A 27,251-nucleotide genomic window follows, 5' to 3' on the forward strand; every position below is an offset into this window, starting at 1 on the left:
TATTTCCTGATAGATCAGGTTGCTAAAGGAATACATACCAAGAGGTGGCCACGTTATCATATTGAAGACAGCAGTTAACTCTTCCAGCTGAGACCAGAAAGGATAATAATATGCTAATGGTTATTAGGCATTTGCTATTTTATCGATATAAATTATTTTATCTACTGTACAAACTAAGATTAATTAAACGTACATCTACAGTTTATGAAAATATTTGCCAAAAAAATTTCTCTAGTTAAAATTTCTTAATACTTCCCTTTGCAAATATTATTGTATTCTTGTTAAAGAGTACCTGATACTTGTTAAAATATCAAGTAATACAGGACAAGGTGTTATAAAAACAAAACACACAGCTGGGAAGCATTTTATTTTCTTCTACTTCATATAACATTGTTCAGGACCACAAGACTCTAATGGTCTCTTTCCAGAAACTTTTATGACTTTGGAGTACCATTTAAAAATATTTATTGGTGCTATAAATATTACTGTTTTTCTACATATTGACAATTTTAATGAATGCCATATCCATCATACCTCTTGCTTTTTTGGTCAGAAAGATAAACAGAAACTTTAAATCAAATGTTTAAACATTCAAAAGTGGTTTTTAAAAGCACACCCAAACAAACCAAATCTACATCAGCAACTGTTATAATTAGTTTCAATTGTTATTATTAAGAATTCTTAACAAGGACATACTGACTGAAGCATGTGTGAGATTTTTTAAATTATATATAATTTAAAAGCAAAATTAAATTTATAAATAACAAGATTAATGGCCAAATTAAATAAAGTTTAAGCATCAGATTTAAAATATCTTAATTTTTAGGTTATTCAGAAATATATTTTGTGAATAATAATTACTTCATAAATATATATATAAATATAAATATATATCTACAGGATCTGCAATGCAGGAGAAAACCCTTTAAAGAAAAAAAATTGCACTTTTGGATTATCAGGATGCTGTCATATTTACCCTTCAAGTGAAATATAATTACCATTCCAGGTGCTTTTGGCACAAGTTTTTAGGTGAATATTGACACAATCTTAAAAACACAATGCTTTTATATTTTATTCACTGGAATATGATGAATCAAACAGAATTCTGACCAAAAATATTCAGGTAACGGCAATTGCTTAATTAAATACAAAAAAATATTGTTTTAAAAAGACCTTAGACTGCCTTTACATCTGGAACATGTAAAATTTTACCAGCAATACATTTTTTTCAATCCCCTCAAGCAAGAATTCCCAGCCTACACAGAAAGGTAACATTGTCTTTTTCTACTCATATATGACTTGGATCACACCCCAGTATATAAGGACAAAAAATAAATGTATAATAAAAAGATTGGATAAATCAGGAGAGGCTTTTTGGTCTTGAATTCTTCACCCACTAACAATGAAGCAGCACTGTAGGCAGCCCAAAACACACCAAAGAGCTTTAAAAAAACAAACAAAAAAGACAAAAGGCAGCATATTAGCAAGTTGATTAACATTTTGGGTATCATAAAAATAATATTTACAGTATTCTTTTAAAACAACCCTAACAACCAATTGTAGAAGCAGTAACACTTATTGAGAATGTTTAAAACTTGTTAGGAATATTCATCCTTGCTCTGCTCCCTGACTTCTGCAAATGAAGTCTTTTGTTATCAAACTTGTCTAATCCTAAGAATCACCTTGGGTGCCTATTAAAAAACAGAATCCTGGGATTCATTCTAGTTCTACTGAATCAGAATCTCTAAGGGAAGAAGGGTCTAATTATCAGGCTTTTTAACAAGTGTCCCCGGTGACTTAAGATACGGCAACTTTCGGAAAAACTATTACAGGGATAGGCAGCTGAAAGATATTTGTTTCCTGAAAGAAAACTAATTGATCTTCACAAAGTAGAAATTTTTCCTTTCCTTTTTTTTCCCCAAGAAGTAGAAAAACATATTAAGTGAACATTTTATACAACATTTATTAAGTATCAAATCATTTTCCAGGACAAGGTAGAAGAAGTACAGTGTTACATAGAAAGGAGGAAAACCATAACATTTTGGTTGAGTTTTCTTTTTTTCTTAATGTTTGAAAATTTTTCATAATAAAAAAATGTTTTTTGCTTTTTTAAAAAAATTGAAGTATAGTTGATGTCCTAATGTATAGCACAGGGAACTATAGTCAATATCCCATGGTAAACCATAATGCAGACTGACTGAAAATGTATTTGAGATGGTCCGATTTTATATTGTGCTTTTTAAACTAAAAATATACAAAAAACCTGCAAAATATTTTAAACCTACAAAAAAGTATAGGGAAATAAATGAAGTAAAATTATAATCAAATTGCATTTGTATGGCATGATTACATTTTTTTGTAAATAAATGGTTAAAGATTGGTAAGAGTTACAGAGATTTAATATTAAAAAAATTAGTGCTTGTAGATTAAACTGTATTCTAATGCTCGAGTTAAGTGATGAGAGTTTTGCAACATTATTTCTCAGCGAACTTTGGACTAAAACAAGAAACATGTAAAACAGATTGCTACACACAGAAGATTAAGTGATTAGGGAAAGAAATGTGGGGAAGAAAATCTAAAGTTTAAAAAGAATTGTATCCTAAACTGTTAATGATATAAAAAAGATTCTTCTGTTTTATAATAATACATTCACATGTTGCATAAAGAACATTAAGCCCAATTTTCAGTTGAACTCAATGACTAAAAATAACCAGAGGACAGTTTTAGCAATTTGGGGAGTAGTCTCAGAAGCATTCAAACAGGCTTTAACCCAAAACAACACACAAGCAGTGATCCTGAATGATTCAGTAAAGTGGTATGTTCACTAAGGCTAGATAATTAAATGCCAGCATGGGGCTAGCTCTTGTACTGTAAGACTTTTAAACTAAGCGCTAATAATGACAATTTTTAAAAAATTTAGGATTAGAGGAAAGAAAGCTCCTCTCCTTGGTCTCTAAAGTGTTCAAACAGTTCAAACTGTTCTTAGAGATGTTCTCAAAATATTCGTTCAACATTTATAATAACAGCTACCACTTTGCTTACTCTGTCAAGCACTATACTAGACATTATTTATACTTTAAAATCCATAACAAACCCTAAAAAGTAGTTAAGACTCCCATTTTGCATAGGAGGGTACGAAAAGATATCTCCCCAAGGCAAACAGCAAGTAAGTGGCAGAACCAGAATCTGAATTCAGAACTGATTGGTTCCAAAATCCAACTCTTCTCAATACCCAAGGCTTATATAATGTCAGTATTAGCCTGTAGTTACTCAATTCTAAAAGGAATAATTTCTTTTATATTGGAATTAGTAATAAACTTTAAGTAAAACCAAAACTCATAAAGGTTACTCTACTTAAAAATTTAAGTCTAAGTTCTATTTTCCATAAAGAAAAAAAATTATATTCACTGTGTAATATACATACATGTGTTAGAGTGGTCAGTTATTTCCAAAAGTTGTTCAAAATTAATAAATGCCTAAATTTAAGTTCAATCACTACTCATTAATATTTAATATTATCAGTAAATGTTTAAAGTGGGTACACATGTTAACATAAGCTTAACACAGCACAAAGAAGTCCTGATCTCTGCAACATAGAAAAGCCAATTTATTAGAACCATATATATCATATTTGATAAAGAACTTACTATTCAAATATGAGTGACAATTATTAAATAAATGTCCAGTCCCAGTGGAATTTTATTTTAGTTTTAGCAAGGTGTTTTTTTTTTTATTGGAGTATAATTGCTTTACAATGTTGTGTTACTTTCTGCTCTACAATGAAGTGAATCAGCTATATGTATACCTATATCCCCTCCCTCTTGGACCTCCCTTCCACCCCCTTCCCAATCCCACCCATCTAGGTCATCATAGAGCATCAAGCTGAGCTTCCTGTGCTTTACAGAATGTTCCCGCTACCTATTTTACGCATGGTAGTGTACATATGTCAATCCTAATCTCCCAATTCACCCCACCCTCCCCTTCCCCACATGTGTCCACATGTCCATTTTCTACATCTATGTCTCTATTCTTGCCCTGCAAATAGGTTCACCTATACCATTTTTCTAGATTCCACATATATACATTAATATACGATTTTTTTTTCTCTTTCTGGCTTACTCCACTCTGTATGACAGACTCTAGGTCCATCCATATCTCTACAAATGACCCAATTTCATTCCTTTTTATGGCTGAGTAATATTCCATTGTATATATGTACCACATCTTCTTTATCCATTCATCTGTTGTTGGATATTTAGGTTGTTTCCATGTTCTGGCTACTGTAAATAGTGTTGCAATGAACATTGGGGTACATGTGTCCTTTTGAGCCAGCGGAATTTTAAATAAATACCTCCCACAAAATCTAAGTCAGATGAACTAGAAGAAAATTTTAACATTAAATAAAAAAATTCTCTGAGTGTAATACCCCAAGGTCTGATTTACTCTTTGTTCTTTATTTTGCCCTAGACATACATTATAATTTATGGCAATTAATAGGGGAAAATAAAAGAAATACAACTGGTATAATTAGTGAGTAAGGTCACTGTTCCAAAATACTACGAACTGTTGGATAAACAGTTATAGATTACAAGATTCTTAGCCAGAGAACTAGTACAGTCAGCTCTTATTACCTGTGGGTTCTGCATCCACGGATTCAAACAACTGTGGATCGAAAATATTTGGAGGGAAGAAACAATTCCAGAAAGTTTCAAAAAGCCAAACTTGAATTTGCTACACTACAGACAACTATTTACATAGCATTTACGTTGTATTAGGTATTGTAAGTAATCTAGAGATGATTTAAAGTAGATGGAAGGATGTGCACAGATTACATGTTAAATACTACACCATTTTGTATAGGGAACTTGAGCATCTGCAGATTTTCTTGTCTGTGGGGGGGAGGGTCCTAGAACGAATCTCCCATGGATATGGAGAGACAACTGTATACTTTTTTTTTTTTTTTACTGGGAAACAGTAAATTACTGTTTATAACACACTACTTACTTTTATAAGTGTAGACACCAGTTCAAATGATCCAACCACCAAAAGTATAGGGGCTATTACAATGAGAGGAAGTAATGAATATCCTATAACTCCAAGAACTTGGCCATATGCAACCTGTGAATTTTCAAAATGTTAAATAAATATCACAGAAATCAAGATACTTATTTTAACCACTATTAAACATCATATATACTTTGTTGTACTTATATAAATGTGAGAATTAAGAAAAAAGTATCATACCCATATTTCAAATTATCATATAGTCTCTTATATTCGTGGACAATGTCAACAACCCACCATGATTTCAATTATCAATTCTGATGATACCCAAATCTACATTTCCTGCTCTCTCTCTTTTGAGCTTCAGACTTATATATACAATTACCTTGAGTATATCTCTTAGTCACCATTTCCCTTGTTGTAGGAGGATTATTTAAAGGAACCACACCATCTTATTTCGAGGAAAAATTCAAGTCTAGAGAAGCTAGATGTGACAAATGCAGACTAGAAGGAAGGGAGAGAAGGTAGGAGGACTGAAGAGAAAAATATTTTTTAGTGGCTACTGTGTGCCACACTCCGTGATAGAGCTTCACATATTGTGAAGATCAAAGGCACTAACAACCCTATGTGGTATTACTGTCCCCATTATGAAGAAAGTGATTCCAGAGAGACAAAGAGCTTTGTTCAGGAAAGCAACGCTAGTTGGTAAGAGTTCAAATTAACATCTAGGTCTTTTCACTTCTCTATCAACAGTCCTAAATTACCAAAACATTTAGTGATATATTTTTTCACATAAAAATTATATGAGGTTTTGTCTAGAATGTAAGAAATAATATGCAAACAAATGTCCCTGTTAGAATTATTTTAAATTTCCATAAACAGAGTGAGAAAATTACATAGATAAATGTTATTGTACATTTATTCAAGAGTTTTAAGTGAAGATGATGGATTGAGTGCATATATCTAATACCATTCCTTCCTGAAACTCCATTAAAAGGGAAGGAAAAAAGGAAACTCCTTTTTATAAGAGGCATAAACAGGAGATTAGAAGACAGGACAAGAGCAACTTAATTTTGGAAACTGGAAAGCAGAAGAACAAGAGCTTGGTGGAGACCTTTCCACCAAGTATGAGAAAACGGCTCAAGATTTCTGCATTTAACATTCAGTGTTCATAGAGTAAGCCTGATATGAGTCAGCACCCACATGATATAGTAACTCTGCCTGGCATCCCTTGTGCTTTACTCTCTCCACAGAGAGTTGAATTCCAGAGTGCTGGAATTCCTAGGTTTATAGTAATTCATAAAGTCTAATTTAATGGAGCAGTGATTCTCAAGGAGTGGCCCATGGGCCTCTGGGGGTCCCAGAGACTCCTCTAAAAGACTGGAACGTCAAAACTATTTTTTGTAATAGGGGACTTCCCTGGCGGTCCAGTGGTTAAGACTCCACGCTTCCACTGCAGGGGGCACAGGTTCAATCCCTGGTCGGGGAACTAAGATCCCACATGCCACAAGGCATGGAAAAATAAATAAATAAATAAAACTTAAAAAAAAAACCCACAAAACTATTTTTTATAATAAACATTATTTGCCTTTTTAATTGGGTTGATATTGGTACCAATAGAACAAAAGCAATGGGTAAAACATGCTGCTTTAGCACAAATCCAGGTGGCATGAATCATACTAGTAGTTACTGTGTTCTTTACTACCCCACACTCACAGGAAAAGAAGAAAAAAAGCCAGTTTCACTTAAGAATGTCCTTAATGAAGCAGTTAAAATGATTAATTTTATTAAGCCTCAACCTTTGAATATGTCTTTTTTTTGCGGTACGCGGGCCTCTCACTGTTGTGGCCTCTCCCATTGCTGAGCACAGGCTCAGTGGCCATGGCTCATGGGCCTAGCTGCTCTGCGGCATGTGGGATCTTCCCGGACCGGGGCACGAACCCGTGTCCCCTGCATCGGCAGGCAGACTCTCAACCACTGAGCCACCAGGGAAGCCCTGAGTATGTCTTTTTAATATTCTGTGTAACAAAATGAGAAGTACACAGAAAGCATTTCTTCTGTATCTTGATTCAATGGTTATCCCAAGGAAGAGCATTTGTACAACTGTGTGAGTGAAGAGTTGAATTAGATGCTTTATCCATAGAATACCATTTTTATTTGAAAGAACAAATGAAAGACAAACTATGATTATTCAGAGTTAGGTACTGACAGGCAAATGAATGAAAATGAATGAAGTGAGCCTATTATTTCAAGGAAACAACTGACAGTATTTCTTCCAAATTAAAAAATTCTCTCTCAAGCAAAAAGTAGAATTTTGGAAAACTTGTACCCAACACTATCTTGATAGTTTTCCAATACAGATTTTTCTGATGAAATACGTGGTGATATTAATGAATGTGATTTTCTGATATTGTATAATAAAACGAGTCAACATTTGGAAGATCTACAAAGCTCAGGGAACTAATGTTTTCTTAGTTGATCATGCATGGGTAAAAAGATCCATCCAAAGTGAATTTCAATGATACAGCGTATAAAAAGTTCACTGATATGGTTTGAGATTCCTCACAACAAACCTTAAAGAAAATATTACTTGTTGAGTGTTGATGTAGTTATCAGAGTAGAATAATCACAATCACCCCAAAAATGTATTAAAATACTCTTCCTGGGGGCTTCCCTGGTGGCGCAGTGGTTGAGAGTCCGCCTGCCGATGCAGGGGACACAGGTTCGTGCCCCGGTCCGGGAAGATCCCACATGCCACGGAGCGGCTGGGCCCGTGAGCCATGGCCGCTGAGCCTGTGCGTCTGGAGCCTGTGCTCCTCAACGGAAGAGGCCACAACAGTGAGAGGCCCGCGTACCGCAAAAAAACCCACAAAAAACAAAACTCTTCCTTTTAAAATTATATACCTGTGTGAGGGCTTATTTTTTACTTTAGCCAAAATATAGCATAACAATTGAATGCAGAAAGCAGATATTAGAATACAATGTCCACTAACCCAGACATTAATGCTACTTGCAAAAATGTAAAACAATGCCTTTTTCTCACTTTGTTTTGAAAAATAGTTTTCATTAAAATGTATTTTTTATGTTAAAATGTATTTGGTTTACTTCTAGTTTTAAATGAATAAATATATTTTTAAAATTTTTATTTTAATTCTTGACATGGTAAATATTGATAAATACAACCTACAGAAAGAAATCTCTTTGGGGACCTGAGATCAAAAAGTTTGAGAACTGCTGTAACAGAGAATAAATTGCATGCTTCCCTAAAAAGCTATAAATTATTTATGAGTGAAATTGGATTTTTTTTCTTTCCTCTTTATTTCTCATAATATTTATACTAATATTTACATCACCTTAAAAGAAAGGAGCATAACTTAAAAGCAATTCTGGGACAAAAAGCAGTTACAATGAACATAGCTACTGATACTACCTGAAGTATCAAAAATAAAGCTTATCATAAAAAACAAAGGCTATTTTCAAAATTAACCACTTACTTCTCCACCAAGAACTCTGGCCAGTAAGAAAATTGTTAATGAACCAAATATCCAAATGGTTATAATCCATGAGACCACCTTAAGAGAAAAAAAATTCGTGAAGTTAATATCTGTGTACCAAATAAGCTGATAATTTCCCACGAACTCAATCCTCTACCATATAAGATATTTTGGTATACCCAACTTCAGGTCATAGAGAGTTTGGGTTCCCAGGTAAAACTTAATAAGAATATAAATGTGTAACGTAATTTTACATCCAAATTGAAAATTTAGCAATGATCAACTGCCTAAGGAAACCTTAGTATTTTATAATCTATAATAAAATAACTGCAAAGAAAGACCAAACTGTTGACTCCCAACCCCTGCTTTATAGCATTTTGGAAGGTAAATTCACCTGTGAAACAAGTTACCAGTCTTCTCAAGAGGTCGCTAAAATTTACATTAATTACACATTTATCCAAGTAATAGAATGTGGATGATAATTCAGACAATTTTAACTCCTGAGACTTGACATAGTAATGATACATGCATATATTTCCAAGTTCTGTCTGCTTGGGGGGGGCGTCTAGAAATAATGACACCCAGTAGCAACATAAGCACACTTATTGCCCAGATCCTGGTTTCTAAATATTCCCCAAAAGGCACTAGGACTCCCTAGAAAAATGACTGATTCCAGGGTTGGGACAGGGACAATAAAAGGTGAACCCAGAACACTCTGTGGAGTCAGAAAGAAAGGAAGTACTCAAAAAAAGATGGGGATATGTCAAAAGGATACAGAAGCTAACCTGAAGGAGCTCCCAATGGCTAAAACTGCAACAATCTGAGCAATAAAATAAATGATAGTACTGGATTATAGTCCAGAAAATAAAATAAATATCCATGAGTCCATACTGACAAAAATAAATGAATGATTAAGTAATGACAAAGAAACATTCTATGGAGATAAGAATCTTCTGTTTTTAGCCTTACAACACTTTGTTCAAATGAAAGATTATATAAAATAGATAAAATTCATATAGAGATGTTCTACATGAAGGGTTGGTGGTAGGAGACCAGAATCCCCATTCAACTTCTTCAATGGTCCTTATACTTGCAACAGAATACTTGATATGAACTACTGATGCAAGGTAAATATTAATAGGACCAGTGTTATATAACGTTAAGGGTCTTGCTATGGAGAGAACACTCTTGATTATGCGGTGAGCACTAAATGTAATCACAACTGTCCTTTAAAAAAGGAGGCAGAGGGAAATTTGACTACAGTAGAGAAGGCAATGTGACAAATGGAAACAGATTGCAGTGATGCAGCCAGAAGTCAAGGAATGTTGGCAGCCTCTAGACGTGGGAAGAGGCAAGCAACAGACTGTCCTGGAACCTCCAGAAGAACCAGCCCTGCTGACATTTTGATTTTAGCCCTTTAAGACTCAATTTGGGTTTCTGACTTTCAGAACTGTCAAAGAATAAATCTGCATTGTTTTAAGCTACTAAACTTGTGGAAATATGTTATAGTACAAAAGGAAACTAATTCATCTCCAAATCACTCCGTGGTAAAGAGTTATTTACTCCCCTAAAGCCTTAAACTAGGGATAAGGGAATGATATGCATGTGCCGTATTTTGATGATAGAGATAAAGCCTCTGAGAATAGGACAAAGTATTATAAAAAAACAAATACTGATGGAATTCTTGTCATCATTTATTAAAAAGCTTACTTTAAAAAACAGAACTAAAAATGAATAAAAGATAAGAACATGAGTATTGTGTTTCAAACTCTTTATCCTTTGGAGAAATCAGAAAGGGTATGGGCAGCTGGGAGCAGTCCCAACCATTTTACCCACTTGCCATACAAATACTAATACTTTTTATGATAATGATGATGTAGAAGAGTTTGGAAATCATTAATCCAAGGCACTCCCCACTTATTTAATTAAGAACAGCTTGTAGGGATAAACAAGTGAGAAATAATGGGTAAAGTTAAAGCATTTCTCAAACATGAAGTACTACAGTTAATATTTGGCTATTTTCAATTTTAAAATCTTAAAACTATTTAGAATTTGTGAAAAGTAAGATATACTTACCCTAAACTGTCCATATAATGATATCATGGAAAAGAAAAGAACAACAGCCAGAGGACCCCAAAAGTCAGGATTGTCTCTCACCACTTGCCTATTAAAACCAAGTGATGGCATTGGCATCAAAACACATCGAATTTTGTAGTAAATATCCTTTAGGTCGATATCCAATTCTTCCCTATAATTTTAAAATAAGAATTCTTAAAAAGCACACACTTCTGAATACCGAGACAGTTGCAGCAGAATTTAAGAAAAGTTTAAATATAATATTATAGTCACCACAGATCAACAAAACATTTGCATGTGAAGTACCACATTTCACTGGTTCCATGATGAACATTTTCAACATCTCTAAAGTTGGGATGCATCTCACAATAGCTGGTGTCTTACAACTGTTGTCAGTCTGGAGTGAAGCCAAGTGCTTCCAAGATCTGCCTTTCCTTTTGCCAGTCTCCTGGAGGCACTATCAATTTGGGACTTTAAATAAAATTCTCTGCTTGAGACTTTTTGGGACCATACTGATAAATCAGACTGCAATCCTATATTCCCACAGACACTTTTTCTTCCAACACCCTACCCAGTGCCAAACAGTCAAGAAAACTTCCTTGCTGTCTCTTTTTGTATGGTAGGTTATTTCTCATTTATCCGTACACTAAGGAGATAAGATAACCTTTTGATGTCCTAGCTTTATGCTGTCTTAGGTACCTTTTCTGTTTTATCAATAAACGTGAAATAACTGCATCTTATAATCCATACCATCTTAGATGTGATGAAATTCGGTATATTAACATTAAGAAACAGGATGTTTTAGCACTTGGTCTACCAATAATTACTACAGAGAATAACTTGGTAATACCTTGATTTTACAAAGCTATAGGTTCTTCTTTCCAAAATTGTTAAATTCTTCACCTTTTTTCCCCAAGTGATACATAATCACTTAAAATTTTTCAAGTACTATGAAGAAAGCGAAAGTACCCCTATAGTCCTCCCAGTGGTAGCGCTAGAATTTCTATATGGGAGATAGTTTGGAGGGGTAATCTTTTTGGAAATCTTAAACTGAACTTCCACAGCACGCACCCAAGCACCTTGCTTTTTTACTTACATTATATGTTCACTTCAGATAACTATAGACCCAGGTAAGTCCTAACAGTTTGGAGTATATTTGTGTGTGATATAGGATTATGATTCTTTTAACTTTTGCCATTCAGTAGGTTAAAAATATTCTCTCATTATTTCAGTTTTACTAGTTACAGCTGACCTTGAACAACGTGGGGGGTTATGGGTGCCACCCTCAGTCAAAGATCCACATATAATTTCGACTCCCCCAAAACTTAACTACTAATAGCCTACTGTTGACCAAAAGCCTTACTAATCACATAAATAGTTGATTAACATATATTTTCTATGTTACATGTACATGTACATATACTTCATGCATTCATGGCATACCTTTTTCTTAATTTTTTCGATACTTCTAGGCTACATGGTTTGTCTGCGAGTTTTTTCACATTGTTGCAAACTCAAAAGAATTTTCCAATGTATGTATTAAAAATAATCTATGTACAAGTAGACCTACACAGTTCAAACCTGTGTTGTTCAAGGGTCAACTATAACAGTAAAACTGAAAATAGCTGAAACTTTTGACCAAAAAGGTTAAGATTTTCTATACCTGTCTTAAATAATATGAAAAAATACAATCATCCCACAGACTAGCTCTAAAAACCAAAAAATACACATTATTTTTACATACAAGAGTGGCTTGTTATCTTCAGGGTCATCATCTTCAACTTCCAAAAGCCAGCCATATCCTCTTTGTCTCAGAAATGTAGTAGCTGTAGACTCTTTGATAAAATCTCCACCAAGGTTTAACTTGACCTCTGGGGATGCTATTGAACCACTGAGATCTTAGGAGAAAAGAGGACAAAACTATAAACCAAGGTAAAATGTGTGAATCCTAACCAACATGAGCATATATCCAACTAAATAATTATCACTTGAAGATCTCTACATATGAACATCTGCTACTGCATACAGTCTTTGTATTTTATAGTTGACAGTGCTAAAAACAAGACAGCAGGCCCAAAATGGAGTCACTTATGCTAAGTCTCATGTCACCAAACCAAGACTTAATTACAGTTTTGGCCTCTCCCAGAAACAGAATCTTAAACTATAGGAATCACCTGGTCAGCTCTAGTGAGGTAATCTGCCTGACAGACCCCTGCAATCTCCTAAAGGAAAGTGACCTTGCCATAACCAACCCACTTTTGGCTAGTATAACTTCTTGTCCCACTTCCTTCTGCCTAAAGTCTTTCATTTTGTACAGCTCCTCAGAGCTCCTTTCTATCTGCAAAATGGGATGCTGCCCATTCAAGAATCATTGAATAAGCCAAAAATCTTTAAAAGTTACTCAGTTGAATTTTTTTTCAGTAATGATATCTAAAAACCACTTTTTATTTTTACAACAAGAAAATGAAAACGAGAGAGGTGAATTCACATGAAAGGTTTCACATCTAACTAGCTAGCTAGCCTTGTACCAGAATCTAGACTTATAACTGTAACTTTAAAATTTAAATGGGATATATACAAAATATATTACAGGATATCACTTTGGTTTTTTTGTTTGTTTGGTTTGGTTTTGGCCGCACTGTGAGCCTTGTGGGATCTTAGTTCCCTGATCAGGGACGGAACCCAGGCCCAGCAGCAAAAGTACGGAGTCCTAATCACTGGACCCCCAGGAACTCCCAACAGGATATCATTTTGGATTCTCTTCATTATTATGTACATTATGTGCTTCAGAACAAAGTGATGTATAAATTCTTTTTAAAGGCATTACATATTTATATATACAAACCATTAGACACAATTATTTGCTAAAGGAAAACTGCAGATAACTTCCCCTACTTTTTCATATATTTATTCATACATTATTTCTTTTAAAACCAAATATCTATGCTAAGTGCCTCATATATTAATGCTTAGTTCTGGATAAATCTCCTAGTAAGAGTTTCCTGCTATTTCAGCTAACTTTTTTCTTTATATAATTACATCATTTATCTTTAGTTTTGGCAAAATAAAGGTTGTTGGGGTTTTTTTAGGTCAATTCTAAAAAGCAGTGAAGGGCTTCCCTGGTGGTGCAGTGGTTAAGAATCCGCCTGCCAATGCAGGGGACATGGGTTCGAGCCCTGGTCCAGGAAGATCCCACATGCTGCAGAGCAACTAAGCCCATGTGCCAAACTGCTGAGCCTGCATGCCACAACTACTGAAGCCCGCATGCATAGAGCCCATGCTCTTCAACAAGAGAAGGCACCGCAATAAGAAGCCTGCACACCACAACAAAGAGTAGCCCCTGCTTGTTGCAACTAGAGAAAGCCCGCGTGCAACAATGAAGACCCAACATACCCCAAAATAAATAAATAAATAAATTTATATAGATTTTAAAAAAAGCAGTGAAGAGACTCTGTTATCCACATTACAAAATAAATTCCACTCACTGTCTGTACCACTGCCTTAGAGGTTACAGATAATCACAGTAGCACATATGTCAAAATTTCTGGTCGAAACAAAATTGGGAATAGTAAAGGACTTGCTTGAGGTCAGACAGGAATTAATTTTAAAAAAAAACATATGTAGGACCAGACAACATGCACTAGTAAACAACCATCAATGTTGTTAACTAGAAGTCACAAGATTGGAGTGCTACTTTAGAAAATAATTTCGGCAACGGCAAACCAGAACACTCAACACAGACTCTCCTTTCCTGGAGATCCTATACAGTAGAAGGAAGAGCTTAATTTGCACATTACCCTAAATTCTAGGTTAGCTTTTGAGAACTGCCATTAAAAAATTTTGGCTTAAACTTCAATCAATGAGTGGATCAATTATGAGTCACATAATGATCTGGTTCTGACAACTCCTGCGATTAATTATAATAAAGTTTGCATTATGAAGCTAAGTCCTAGCTAAGCTACTAATTAATACAGCAAATCATTAATGTTTTCTGGTCTCCAGTTTCCTATTCAAAGTTCTTTCCAGGTTTAACATTACATGACTCTAAAAAGCTTTTATAGTTTAGTTTATTCAGCTGGAGATAAAATGCAAGTACTTTTGAATTCACTGTCCTTTCCTACTTAAAGCTTAAAAATAGTCCCTATAGATGCTGACTGCCACAGAATCTTGTGATTAAAATATTCTCTCAAAATTACTTTCTGCTTCTTTGTCTTACTCTAAGTTGAAAATGAAATAGTTGAAACTTAACTAAAATTCTACTTCCAATATGTACAAAGAGTGCCTTTCTTGATTTAACAAGAGGAAAACTTAGATCAGGAAGTCATTAGTATAGCAGTGACATTAAAGGTTTTGGAACTGTAAGGCAGGAAAGGACCTTAACAACTGTTTCCTGGACTCCAGAAAAGACTGCACTTAAAGTCCTTAATCTAAACCAAAAAAGGATATATAAATTATAGTGCTAAGAAGTGCTGTGAGAAAGAATTGTATGTTTAGCAGTTTTTCATAGCAGGGATGCAGAACCTCAAAAAGACACCTTTAGCTTATAATTTTGTAGTGTTTTCCATTCTATGCAAAGAAGGAAAATATCATGGACATATGTAGGAGAATGCTAGAAACAGCAGTCTGACAAATCACCCAGTTCCCCCGAGACACAATTACATGTGAGTTTAGAAAAAAAGCAACTGAAAAGTAAAAAAACTCAGTAGTTAGCCTAACACGTGATCAAGTTAACACATAAATAATAATGTCAGAGGACAATGAGAAATATTCCAAAAAAAAAAAAAAAAAAAAAATCACTCCAGGAGCACAGCTGTCTTACATTAAACCACAGTGAGAACCAGCTAGCTTGATCGTCAACTCTAGGACAGGTGTCCAGAATTATAAAACACTAATCTTAAATTAATCCTTTCTTACTACACTATAATATTCTTGTCATTTTCTAAGTAAAAAAAACAACATAAAGATAATAATAAATATAAGTGGTTTTAAGAGGAAATAATCTTTGAAAGAAATCTTAAAAAGGTTTCCACTACTGTTTGGGTTCAGTGAGGAAAGAATATCAGCAAGTTTCAAATTTTATTAAAAGCCACCTGGAAAAACTGCAAAACAAAACTTAACAGTAATTTTCCCTCCCTTTCAACTCAAGTGTATCACTGGGTGAGGGATCTTTTCTCTGAATCTTCTCAGCCTGAGAACTTCACTTTGAAGAATTCAGTCAGTGTAGTATGATAGTATACTCAGGGTGAGATTTACTGATCTGCCCCCTACAAAAGTTCTAGATTTCTATGAAAGAAGAGTAATCTGCAATGAACATGAACATTTTGTTGGTACTTGCCAACTTCTTATATACATGAATGAGCGTTTTCTTACTTAACAAGCAACCAAGAGCAAGGACAAAAATAATTCCATTTTATTTGAATGAAAATGAAATGAAATCCATGTGTGCTTAAATCTAAACCAGAATTGACTATTTGTGCAGCAAAATAAAACACACATGTTTCATACTAAAAGGACAAATTCCACTGTTCCATTTTAGTTATAAAAACATTTTAATGCATATATAGGCCAATGAAAGAGCTCAAGAAACCAAAGCAAGTATATAATGATTTTATAATTGCTAGACATATATTGGAGTTGATTGTTACTCCATGAGAAAAACTTTTAAAGCCTTGTATAAAATTGTGTCCTAGATTTATATATTTATATATATATATATGTACACTTTTTCATTTTTTATTTATTTTTGGCTGTGCTGGGTCTTCATTGTTGCGCGCGGAAGCGCCTTCTCTAGTTGCGGCACACAGGCTTCTCACTGCCGTGGCTTCTCTTGTTGCAGAGCATAGGCTCTAGGCACATGGGCTCAGCAGTTGTGGCTCATGGGCTTAGCTGCTCCGTAGCATGTGGGATCTACCCAGATCAGGGCTCGAATCTGTGTCTCAGACATTGGCAGGGGGATTCTTAACCACCGCGCCACCAGGGAAGCCCCTAGGTTATATTTTTATTCATATCATTTTGGTTTACGATTTCAGTAGCTTTACTATTCAATATTGCCAGTTAATTTTCATATTGCACATAATATTAATTAAAATCAATTACATCTCCTGAGCCTACCTTTAGAAAAATCAAATCCCATTTTGGCATAAACCAGTTATCTAACAGAAATTTCTTTTATTTGCCTTGTGAGTCTTTTAAGTTTTATTTTGAAATAATTATAGATTCACAGGAAGTTGCAGAGAGGTTATATGCACCCTTCACCCTGTTTCCCCCAATGGTACCATACCATCATATGTACTATCAAAACCAGGACACTGACACTGATACAGTTGATAGACCTTATTCAGATTTTACCAGTTTTAAGTGCACTTATTTGTGTGTATGTATGTATAGTTCTATGCAATTTTACCACATTTATAGATTTGTGTAATGCCTTACAAGTTTAAAATTTATGAAAAGAAATAGATTAATTTTTAAAAAAGATAAATCTTGCTTAACTACCTGTTTTCTTCCCAAGAAAGGTTGACTAAAAAGTCATTTCCAATTTTCAAACAGGGAAGAAAAGCTATTCTTGCACCCATTATATATCATATATTGTAGTTCTTGAGCACATTCTATAGAAGATACTTGTGATAATATCTATCTGGATATAATTTTTTTAAATCAAGTAGGAAACTTTTAAAAAGGAAAAACTAAAGATTCCTCTATCAACACTACTAAATTATATTAGAAGTGACATCTTTCTGGGGAGGGGGACTGTCACACAAAGTAGGCTAAATGGACACCTTAACAGAGTAACAGAAAGTTGTTTACTCAAAAAAGCCAATTAATACAAAAATTATTGCATTATTATGCCTACAAATTACTGATCACAATAAAGTATTATGAGTTGTATATACTATCATTTTTATATAGGAGTGTCTTAGTCTGTTTAGGCTGCTATATAACAAAATACCATAGACTGGGTGGCTTACAAACAATAGAAATTTGTTTCTAACAGTTCTGGAGGTTGGAAGTCTAAAGTCAGGGTGTCAGCATGGTCAGGTAAGGGCTCTCTTCTGGCTAGCTGACTTCTCCTTGTGCCCTCACATGGCAGAAACGGGTAGGGAGATCTGTGAAATCTTTTTTATAAGAGCATTAATCCCATTTTATGAGGGCTCCATCCTCATGACCTAAGTACCTCCCAAAGGCTCCACTTCCCCGCTGGACATTAGGATTTCAACATATGAATTTTGGGGGACACAAACATTCAGACCATAAAAAGAGGTAAAAACACTGAGGAAGGCTGAGCTCAAAAAGCAATATATTGAGCCCAGTCCTCTTCTGTAGACTTATACAATCACGTGCCAGCTTAACATTGTAGTTATTTCAAAAGCATCTAAAACTCAATATTCCAAAACTGAATTCTTGATATTTAAGGTCTTCCTCCAGTTTATTATTTCAGTGAATAGTACCACTAATCCCATCCAGCACTGTAAACCAGAAGTTTAATTATCCTTGACAGTTTCCTTCATTCACATGCTCCCCACACCATTCAACCACCACGAAATTCTATCACTTTTACCCCTAAATATTTTTTGAACCTGCCCACTTTTCTCCATTTCTACCACCTGCACCATGCTAGTACAAACTAACATCTCCTGTCTGTATGACTATAATGGTCTACTAACTCCTCTCCCTAGTCATTCTCTTTCCAATCCATTCTCACCTACAGCCAGAAGAATATTTTTTAAATGCAAATATTTCACTCTCCAGTTTAAAATCCTTCAGTGGCCTCCCACTACTTTTTCAGCTCAAATCTAACAATCTCACATGCCCTATCTACTTCTCCAGAAAAATTTTCTGCCTCCCTCCCTACCATGACCCTATGCTCTAGCCATATTAAGCCTCTCAGTTCTTTGAATGAACCAGGATCCCTTGTATCTCAGGGACTTTGTACCAGGCTGTCTCCCCTAACTTCAGATAATTAAATGCCACCCATTCTTCAGTTCCTAGATATACTTTTTAAAAAATATATAAATTTATTTATTATTTTTGGCTGCACTGGGTCTTTGTTGCTGTGTGATGGCTTTCTCTAGTTGCAGCGAGCGGGGGCTACTCTTCCTTGTGGTGCAAGGGCTTCTCACTGCGGTGGCTTCTCTTGTTGCTGAGCACGGGCTCTAGGCAAGCAGGCTTCAGTAGTTGTGGCATGCGGGCTCAGTAGTTGTGGTGCATGGGCTTAGCTGCTCTGCGGCATGTGGGATCTTCCTGACCAGGGCTCAAACCCATGCCCCCTGCATTGGCAAGTGGACTCTCAACCACTGCACCACCAGGGAAGTCCCCTAGATATACCTAGTTCAGGAAATTTTCCATGATCTCCCTGACTAGATTAGGTTCCTTTCATAGTCCCCTGGACTTTTCCTTCATAACATTTAACACTGTTTATAATAATGTATTTGTATGATTATTTGGATAATGTCTGTAAGTTCACTGATGGGAGGGACTAAGTGTGTTTGTTGTAGTTTTGTTTTGAACACGTATCTCCAGTACCTATAACAGTGCCTGGCCCATAGTAGGCAACCAACAAATGTGTGCTCGTTGGATGAATTAATTAATATAAGGGCAAATAGCTCCACAGAGCTTACATCAAGAAGAGATATTAGAGGTTTTTAATAAAGTAAATATACAAAATCAGATTTGCATTGTGTAAACATAATCTTAGCTGCACTGTGGAGGACTTATTTAAGTGGGGAGAGATTTGAGGAGGGAATATGGTCAGCAAAAAGTATAGATGAGAAATGGAAAGGACTTGAACTAAGGCAATGTCAGTAGAGAGGGAAGAACAGATTAATTATATAGCTATTCTGGAGCTATTCTGAAATAATTTGATGACCAACTGAATATGAGAAAGGGAGAGAGAGACTAGAGACAAGTTTCTGGCCTTTGGCAAAAGGAACTATATCACAAACAATAAGTCATTTTCACTTTAGTACCTTTCTCACTTTCAACATTGGTTAATTAATCTACCAATAAATATTTAAGGATTACTTATTTCTATAATGCCCTGAGAGTGATATAAAGAAGAGAGATACTTCAAGGAGTTCAAAATCCAATTGACAGTATATCCAAGCAATGGAATTTTATTCAGCCAGAAAAGGAATGAGTTACTGATTCATGCTGTAATATGAATGAACCTTGAAAGCATTATGCTGAGTGAAAGAAACCAGACACAAAAGGTCACATACTGTATTACCCCATTTACATGAAATATCCAGAATAAGCAAATTGATAAGACACAGAAAGTAGATTAGTGGCTGCCAGGGACTGGAAGGCAGGGAGGGAATAGAGAGTGACTGAAAATGGGTACAGGGTTTCTTTTTGGAGTGCTGAATATGATACAAAACCCTATTAGTACTGTAAAACACACTCTTCTGTAGGTAAACGACAATGCCTATTGCCAACAGATCATAAGTGCCATAGTAGTAGAGACCTAAGCTATCAAAGAGGTGGTCAGGAAGGCTATGTGGAAGTAGAACTGTAATCTGGCCATGAGAGATAAGTGGATGAGCAGAGAAGGAATATGAAATCATTCCAAAGATGGGAGAAAATATCTGCAAATGATGTGACTGACAAGGCCTTAATCTCCAAAATATACAAACAGCTCATGAGGCTCACTATCAAAAAAACAAACAACCCAACTGAAAAATGGGCAGAAGACCTTAACAGACACTTTTCCAAAGAAGACATACACATGGCCAGTAGGCACATGAAAAGATGCTCAACATCACTAATTATTAGAGAAATGCAAATCAAAACTACAGTGAGGTACCACCTCACACCAGTCAGAATGGCCATCATTAAAAAGTCTACAAATAACAAATGCTGGAGAGAGTGTGGAGAAAAGGGAACCCTCCTACACTGTTGGTGGATATGTAAATTGGTGCAGCCACTATGGAAAACAGTGTGGAGGTTCCTCAGAAAACTATAAATAGAATTACCATATGATCCAGAAATCCCAATCCTGGGTATATATCCACACAAAACTATAATTCAAAAAGATACATGCTGGGACTTCCCTGGCAGTCCAGTGGTTAAGACTTCGCCTTGCAATGCACAGGGTGCAGGTTCGATCCCTGGTCAGGGAGCTAAGATCCCACATGCCTTGGAGCCAAAAAAATAAAACATAAAACCGAAACGATTGTAACAAATTCAATAAAGACTTTAAAAATAGTCCACATTAAAAAATCTTTTAAAAAAAAAAAGATACATGCACCCCTATGTTCATAGCAGCACTATTCACAACAGCCAAAACATGGAAACAACCTAAATGTCCATAGACAGATGAATGGATAAAGAAGATGAGGTACATATATACAATGGAATACTACTCAGCCATAAAAAAGAATGAAATCATGCCACTTGCAGCAACATGGATGCAACTAGAGATTATCATACTAAGTGAAGTAAGTCAGAGAAAGACAAATACCATATGATATCACTTATATGTGGAATCTAAAATATGGCACAAATGAACCTATCTACAAAACAGAAACAGACTCACAGACACAGAGAACAGACTGTGAGGGAGAAAAGGACTGGGAGTTTGGGATTAGCAGATGTAAACTATTATATATAGAATGGATAAACAACAATATCCTACAAGCACAGGAAACTGTATTCAATAACCTGTAATAAACCATAATGGAAAGGAATATTTAAAAAAAGAATGTCTACACATATATAACTGAGTCACTTTGCTGTACAGCAGAAACTAGCACAACATTATAAATCAACTATTCTTCAATAAAAAAGAAATAAAATTTTTTAAAAAAAGAAAGAAATCATTCCAAGGAAAAGAAAGGGCAGAGACAAAGGCATGGAAGTCCAAGGCTTATAAAAGGCATAGAGTTCAAAAGTTGTGGAAGACAGGTTGGGGACAAAGTGTTAAGAGAATAAATATCGGGCAAAAAAACCCTAATTTTTTAAAACTTGTCTTTATAGGCAAGTGTTTCTTTATGCATGTTCTGTGGAATCTGGATCCTATGAGATGCCCTCCACAAAAAGCTTTTGATATTCACTAAGTTTGGAAAACCCTGCATACTACAACCTCCATTTGGAGTTTCAGAACTAATATTGGCATATTAAAGGCTCTGGGAATTCTGCATTACAGAAACCGGTTTAACTTAGCTTAACACATTATTTACCAAATTTTTGTCATGCAACCTTTCCCCTTTCGGAAACACTGCTGAAGGTCCTTCTGTAGATGACAGGAAGCAAGTCAAGTTCCAGCAGAACGGTAGGAACTGCTGGATGCTGAGGAAACAGGAAATAACAGAGATAGTTTAGCTGTGAAAGTAAGGAAAAAGGAAAGTAGTAGATTTAATTAAAAATTCTGTCAATTAGGAGGGGACCTGTCAGTGATGATAGTGATGGAAGAAACAGAGGAGAAATAAAAAATGCCAGAGAGAAAAACAAAGAAAGGTTCCAAAAGAGGCAAGAAGAAATGTGAATAAAAGCACTAGTAGAGGCTAATCCTCGGAAAGGAAGAAAGGTTTCCTTTAAGATTTGGAGGAAAGATGAATGTTTTGATATAGATAAAATGATCTTTAGAGGGAGAAAAATATGAGGATGGGAAAATGGCTATTGGGTGGCTTAGATCATCTTTCTTGGTTAGTTGTCTCTGTTCATGCCCTTTCCAACTACTTGTTGGACTTCTGCTGAACTAGTGTTGGCTTCAGTTCTAGCAGCACAACACCTTTATCTTAATCAAAAAGTATCATGTAGTCATCGAACATTTTTTAAGTTCCTGCTATATACCAGGCTCTGTGCTAGGCAGTGGGTATGATACTGGTAGACAGTAAAACACAGCTTCTAACCCCCCAAGGGGCTCATGGTCTAAATCAGCACTGTTTTAGGTCTGTGAAGATTGAGAAGTATAAAATACAGGGACTGCCTCGACCAATTATTGCATTTGCATAATTTTTTTTTCTTTTGTGGTATGCGGGCCTCTCACTGCCGTGGCCTCTCCCGTTGCAGAGCACAGGCTCCGGACGCGCAGGCTCAGCAGCCATGGCTGACGGGCCCAGCCGCTCCATGACATGTGGGATCTTCCTGGACCGGGGCATGAACCCGTGTCCCCTGCATCGGCAGGCGGGCTCTCAACCACTGCACCACCAGGGAAGCCCGCATTTGCATAATTTTTAAGTGAATGCTCTTCCCTCTTTTCAACCTGAAGAACTCTTCCTTTTCCTTCAAAATGTACCTCATCTGTCTCTGAAGACTTCTTGATCCCTTCCTGCAGTTAACCACTTCCACATTTGAACCTCTTTTTAAAAAAATTTAATTAATTTATGTATTTATTTTGGGCTGCGTTGGGTCTTCATTGCTGTGTGCGGGCTTTCTCTAGTTGTGGCGAGCGGGGGCTACTCTTTGTTGTGGTGCACGGGCCTCTCATTGCGGTGGCTTCTCTTGTTGCGGAGCACGGGCTCTAGGTGCGTGGGCTTCAGTAGTTGTGGCACGTGGGCTCAGCAGTTGTGGCTCATGGGCTCTAGAGTGCAGGCTCAGTAGTTGCAGCACACGGGCTTAGTTGCTCCACAGCATGTGGGATCTTCCCGGACCAGGGCTCAAACCCATGTCCCCTGCATTGGCAGGCGGATTCTTAACCACTGTGCCACCAGGGAAGTTCCTGAACCTCCTTTTTATAGCGTTTATTATGTATGATGAATTTTTAAAAATCCCATTCTTATTAAGTCATTTCTTGGTTCCTTCCTCATATGACTTCCTCATATACAGTCCCTTGCAAATGGACATACTCTATCCTACATATACAAAACATTACCTATCTTTCAAAATTTGGCAAAATATGATCAATATTAAACTCTCCCTGATCTTTTAGCTATAAAAAATTTCCTCCTCTTTTTGTTGATCTTTCATAATATTCTAAACCAGTGCCTCTCAAGCTTTAATGTGCTTATGAATCACTTAAGGATGATCTTGTCAAAATGTAAACTATGATTAAGGCAGATTCTGCATTACTAGAGCCCAGTAATGCCAATACTGCTGGTCTGTGGAAATAAAGCAGGCAAAGAATTACTTATTTGTGTGATACAAAATAAAGTCAAAGGACTGCCTTAAAGACTTCTATATTATACTTAACGGTACCATTACATTTTTTTTTTTGGCTGCGTTTGGTCTTCATTGCTATGCACCTGCTTTCTCTAGCTGTGGTGAGTAGGGACTACTCTTCGTTGTGGTGTGCAGGCTTCTCATTACAGTGGTACATTCTTGCATTTATACACATGCATTTAATTACTGCTTTTGGATGCAGTTTTACACCACAGAACTGAATATTAAGTCTGGATTTCATTATTTATTTATTTATTCATTTACTAGCTTATTCACATAGTCTATGTTCTTTTTTAATTAATTAATTTTTTTTTTAGTCTACGTTCTTTTAACTTGTACTTAATGGACCTTGCTTTTATACACATTACCTTAAGTAATTTTCACAATATTCTTATAAGTGTGGTTTTCATTTTATGGATGAAAATGTGAGTTTATAGAAGCTATGTCATTTGGCCAATATCACATAGCTTCTGTAAGAGTCAGAACTTTAACTGAAGTCTTCTGGCTCTAAACCAATAATTTTTTAGTTATACCATCCAAAATGTGCTAGGTTTTAGAGTCTCCTATTGTCATAGGAGATAAAAGAAAGCAGAAATCATTTATTCCTTCAACAAACAATTACTTTGTGATGTTAATAGTCTGGGTTCTGTGCTAAGTGCTGGGATATGGAAAAGATTATGGACATTTCTGTTTCTGAGGAACAGTTAAGCAAAGTTTCAGCAAGAAAGGAGTATTTGAATTCAGCCTTAAGTTTCATCTTGGGGTAAGAAGGAGAAAAGCATTCTAAGCATGAGGACCTGCATACATATAGGTATGGAGACAAACACCAAGGCACATTTTAGAACAAAGGACATGTACAAATTAGTAACGATAAGTATCACCGAGAAAGAGACTTGGACAGAATCTAGAAGCAAGGTATACAATAAAACCTCTACAAGCTGAAAACATCCATGGTTAGATAAACACCGTAAGAGGGAAAAAGCAAGAACTTACATGACACGCTTAGGAACCAGAGAAAAAACCTGGTGTTGCAGAGTCAAATGTTTATGTTAGAGAACAGTAAAAAATAACCGTGGCACCAATTAATACTGAAACCCAAAGCAGCAGCAACACAGCTAACAAACACTGACCACTTAACTCTTCCAGGTGTACTAAGCGCTTTGCATTTGTAAAATGTTTGAGCACTTGGGTATTATTATTCTCACTTTATGTATATGAAAACTGAGGTTGAGAGACATTAAGTAACTTGCCCAACATCACATAGATAGTATTTGGTAAAGACAGGATGCAAATCCAGGACTCTATATTTCAGATACACTACGCAGTTTACAAAACTATATGTAAGATGCATCATGGTTTAGTATAAAGAAATCTTAGGAGACAGAACACTAGCTCTTAATTCCAGATCCTTCATGTGGAGGTTACTGAACTTCTCTAAGCCTCAGGTTCACTATAAAACACAGGAATAATAAAGCTCAGCAGGATTCTTAGAAAGACCAAACAAGCCATTTGCTTAAAATACTGTAAATTAAACTGTATAATGTTATAAACTTGAGAGTATTATTATACAAATATCTATCCTTGTCTGTATATCCCTGGATATACAGGGAGTCTATACATTCTTGGAGGCTATACGGAGAAGTTTGGATAAATCTTATGGATTTTACTTATTCCAGGTTTCTTGATTTAGTATATGGAGTCAATGGATTAGCTTGTTATATTATTGTCAGATTTCTTAGGCATATTTAAGAAAGATAATTCCTGGAGGAAGAGGGGATATTAGAACTACAAACACAGACATATAAGTCTAAACAAACATCAGGTTGTGCTACTCAATTTTTTGTGTATACAGACAATTTTTTCTTAAAGTCTGGAAAACTATGCATTTCTTTTTTTTTTTTTTGCGATACGCGGGCCTCTCACTGTCGCGGCCTCTCTGGTTGCGGAGCACAGGCTCCGGACGCGCAGGCTCAGCGGCCACGGCTCACGGGTCCAGCCGCTCCGCGGCATGTGGGATCTTCCCGGACCGGGGCACGAACCTGTGTCCCCTGCATCGGCAGACGGACTCTCAACCACTGCGCCACCAGGGACGCCCTGGAAAACTATGGTTGGTTATTCCTCCCCAAGCACTAGGCTACCAAATGTAGATGAAACAAACTAAAATATTTTGGGTTGCTATATTTCACCAAATTTCCATATTACATTTAAATGTATCAGCTATGTTCTTTATGATAAAAACTGTATTTTGCATTTTAATATAACCAAAACTACAGTACTATTTTTTTTAAATAACGCCATTCAAAAACCAAAAGGAGAAAAGCAATACAGAAAAAGGGAAAGCAAGCTATATTAACTGATGCATTACAAAACTCGATTTCTCAGGAAACACACTAGGTCCTCCTCTAGAATGAAATTTCTATAGTTAAGTATAACTTATTTTTCCGTATCCAGCAGTTAAGTCTGGTCACTGGAAAATTACTGGTATACAAAATCTAACAAAAGTAGCAAGCAGAGAAAGATTTCAGTTACAAAGAGTCTGGTAAAGTACAGAGAAAAGGAAGAAAACAAATTCTCCCGTGCTGTAGAAAAATCTCTCCAGCACAAATGCTAGGAAATCTGGAAAGCAACTGAAACTTCTTGTAATCCAGCTGGGTGTTCCCAAATATATCTGGATCTACTTCTCTGAATATTGAGGTCAAACACCATAAAAGAGGAGGAAAACTGGAACGTTGGCAAGATACCAGGTTCCATAAAAACCACAAACTCCTCGAGGGAAGTTAGCATTTGCAGCGCTTAATTTAACCTCAGCAGAAAATTATGTGCTGATAAATAACAAAGCAACAAGCTCTCGTTCCGCAACAAGCTCTCGTTCCTCGTTCTCATTCTTTGACACCTAGCCCGGCCAGTCTAACCATCCCTTTCTGAGCAACGCCAAGTCACTTCAGAAATAAAATCTTGGGGTCCCGTGGGTGCCCTCGAGGTGGGTAAGTCCACCAGAAAAACCTGTCACCAGACGGTGTAGCGAAAGCCAGAAAATGACCGAGTCACTTGGGAAGTTCCCCACACCCCACCCTCGGCCACTCGGACCTCTCGGAAGGCCCGGCGGGAGCAGAGGGCTCGAGTCCCCCATGGGTCAGCTTCCTGCCTGTCCCCACCGGGCCACAACCGCCTCGGCCCCAGAAAGACACTGCCGCGTCCGCCCGGCGTCCCCCAGGGCGACGTACCCTCCCGGGGCTCAGTCTCACCTTCCGCGTCTGCTGAGGAGACAAAGGTGAAGTCCCCGTTGGTGGGGGAATACGCCGGAGGAGGGCCCGGCGGCTGCATCTCGCGGCCCCTCCGAGCCCGCGGCGGAGGAGGAGGCTGCTGCTGGGCCCAGGCCCTAAGGCGGCCGCGGCGCCGACCCGCACGCGCGCCCAACGGCGCGACCCGCAAGCCGAGATATGTAGGCTGGGAACGAGGCCGGAGACGAGCGCAGCTGGCCAGGGGTCTGCCCCTGAGGGTCCCCCAGCAAAGCCCTGGGTGGCTGCCGCCCAGAAACCACAAGGCCGGCGCCCTGACAGGACCATAACAGTGACAGCG

The 27,251-nt window shown here is 36.6% G+C and overlaps 1 protein-coding gene across 1 annotated transcript; it reads right to left on the reverse strand.

Annotated features, from left to right (window-relative positions):
* Positions 1-350: 350 nt before the first annotated feature.
* Positions 351-27,251, reverse strand: YIPF4 (Yip1 domain family member 4). The gene is made up of 6 exons (XM_059078756.2): positions 26,918-27,251; positions 12,319-12,472; positions 10,575-10,746; positions 8,499-8,576; positions 5,005-5,118; positions 351-1,442 (listed from the first exon to the last, which is right to left on the reverse strand). The coding sequence occupies exons 1-6, from the start codon at positions 26,994-26,996 to the stop codon at positions 1,305-1,307; spliced, it is 735 nt and encodes a 244-aa protein (XP_058934739.1). The 5' UTR covers positions 26,997-27,251; the 3' UTR covers positions 351-1,304.

Source organism: Kogia breviceps, chromosome 11 (assembly GCF_026419965.1).
Source record: "Kogia breviceps isolate mKogBre1 chromosome 11, mKogBre1 haplotype 1, whole genome shotgun sequence".
In the NCBI taxonomy this organism is placed as follows: Eukaryota; Metazoa; Chordata; class Mammalia; order Artiodactyla; family Physeteridae; genus Kogia; species Kogia breviceps.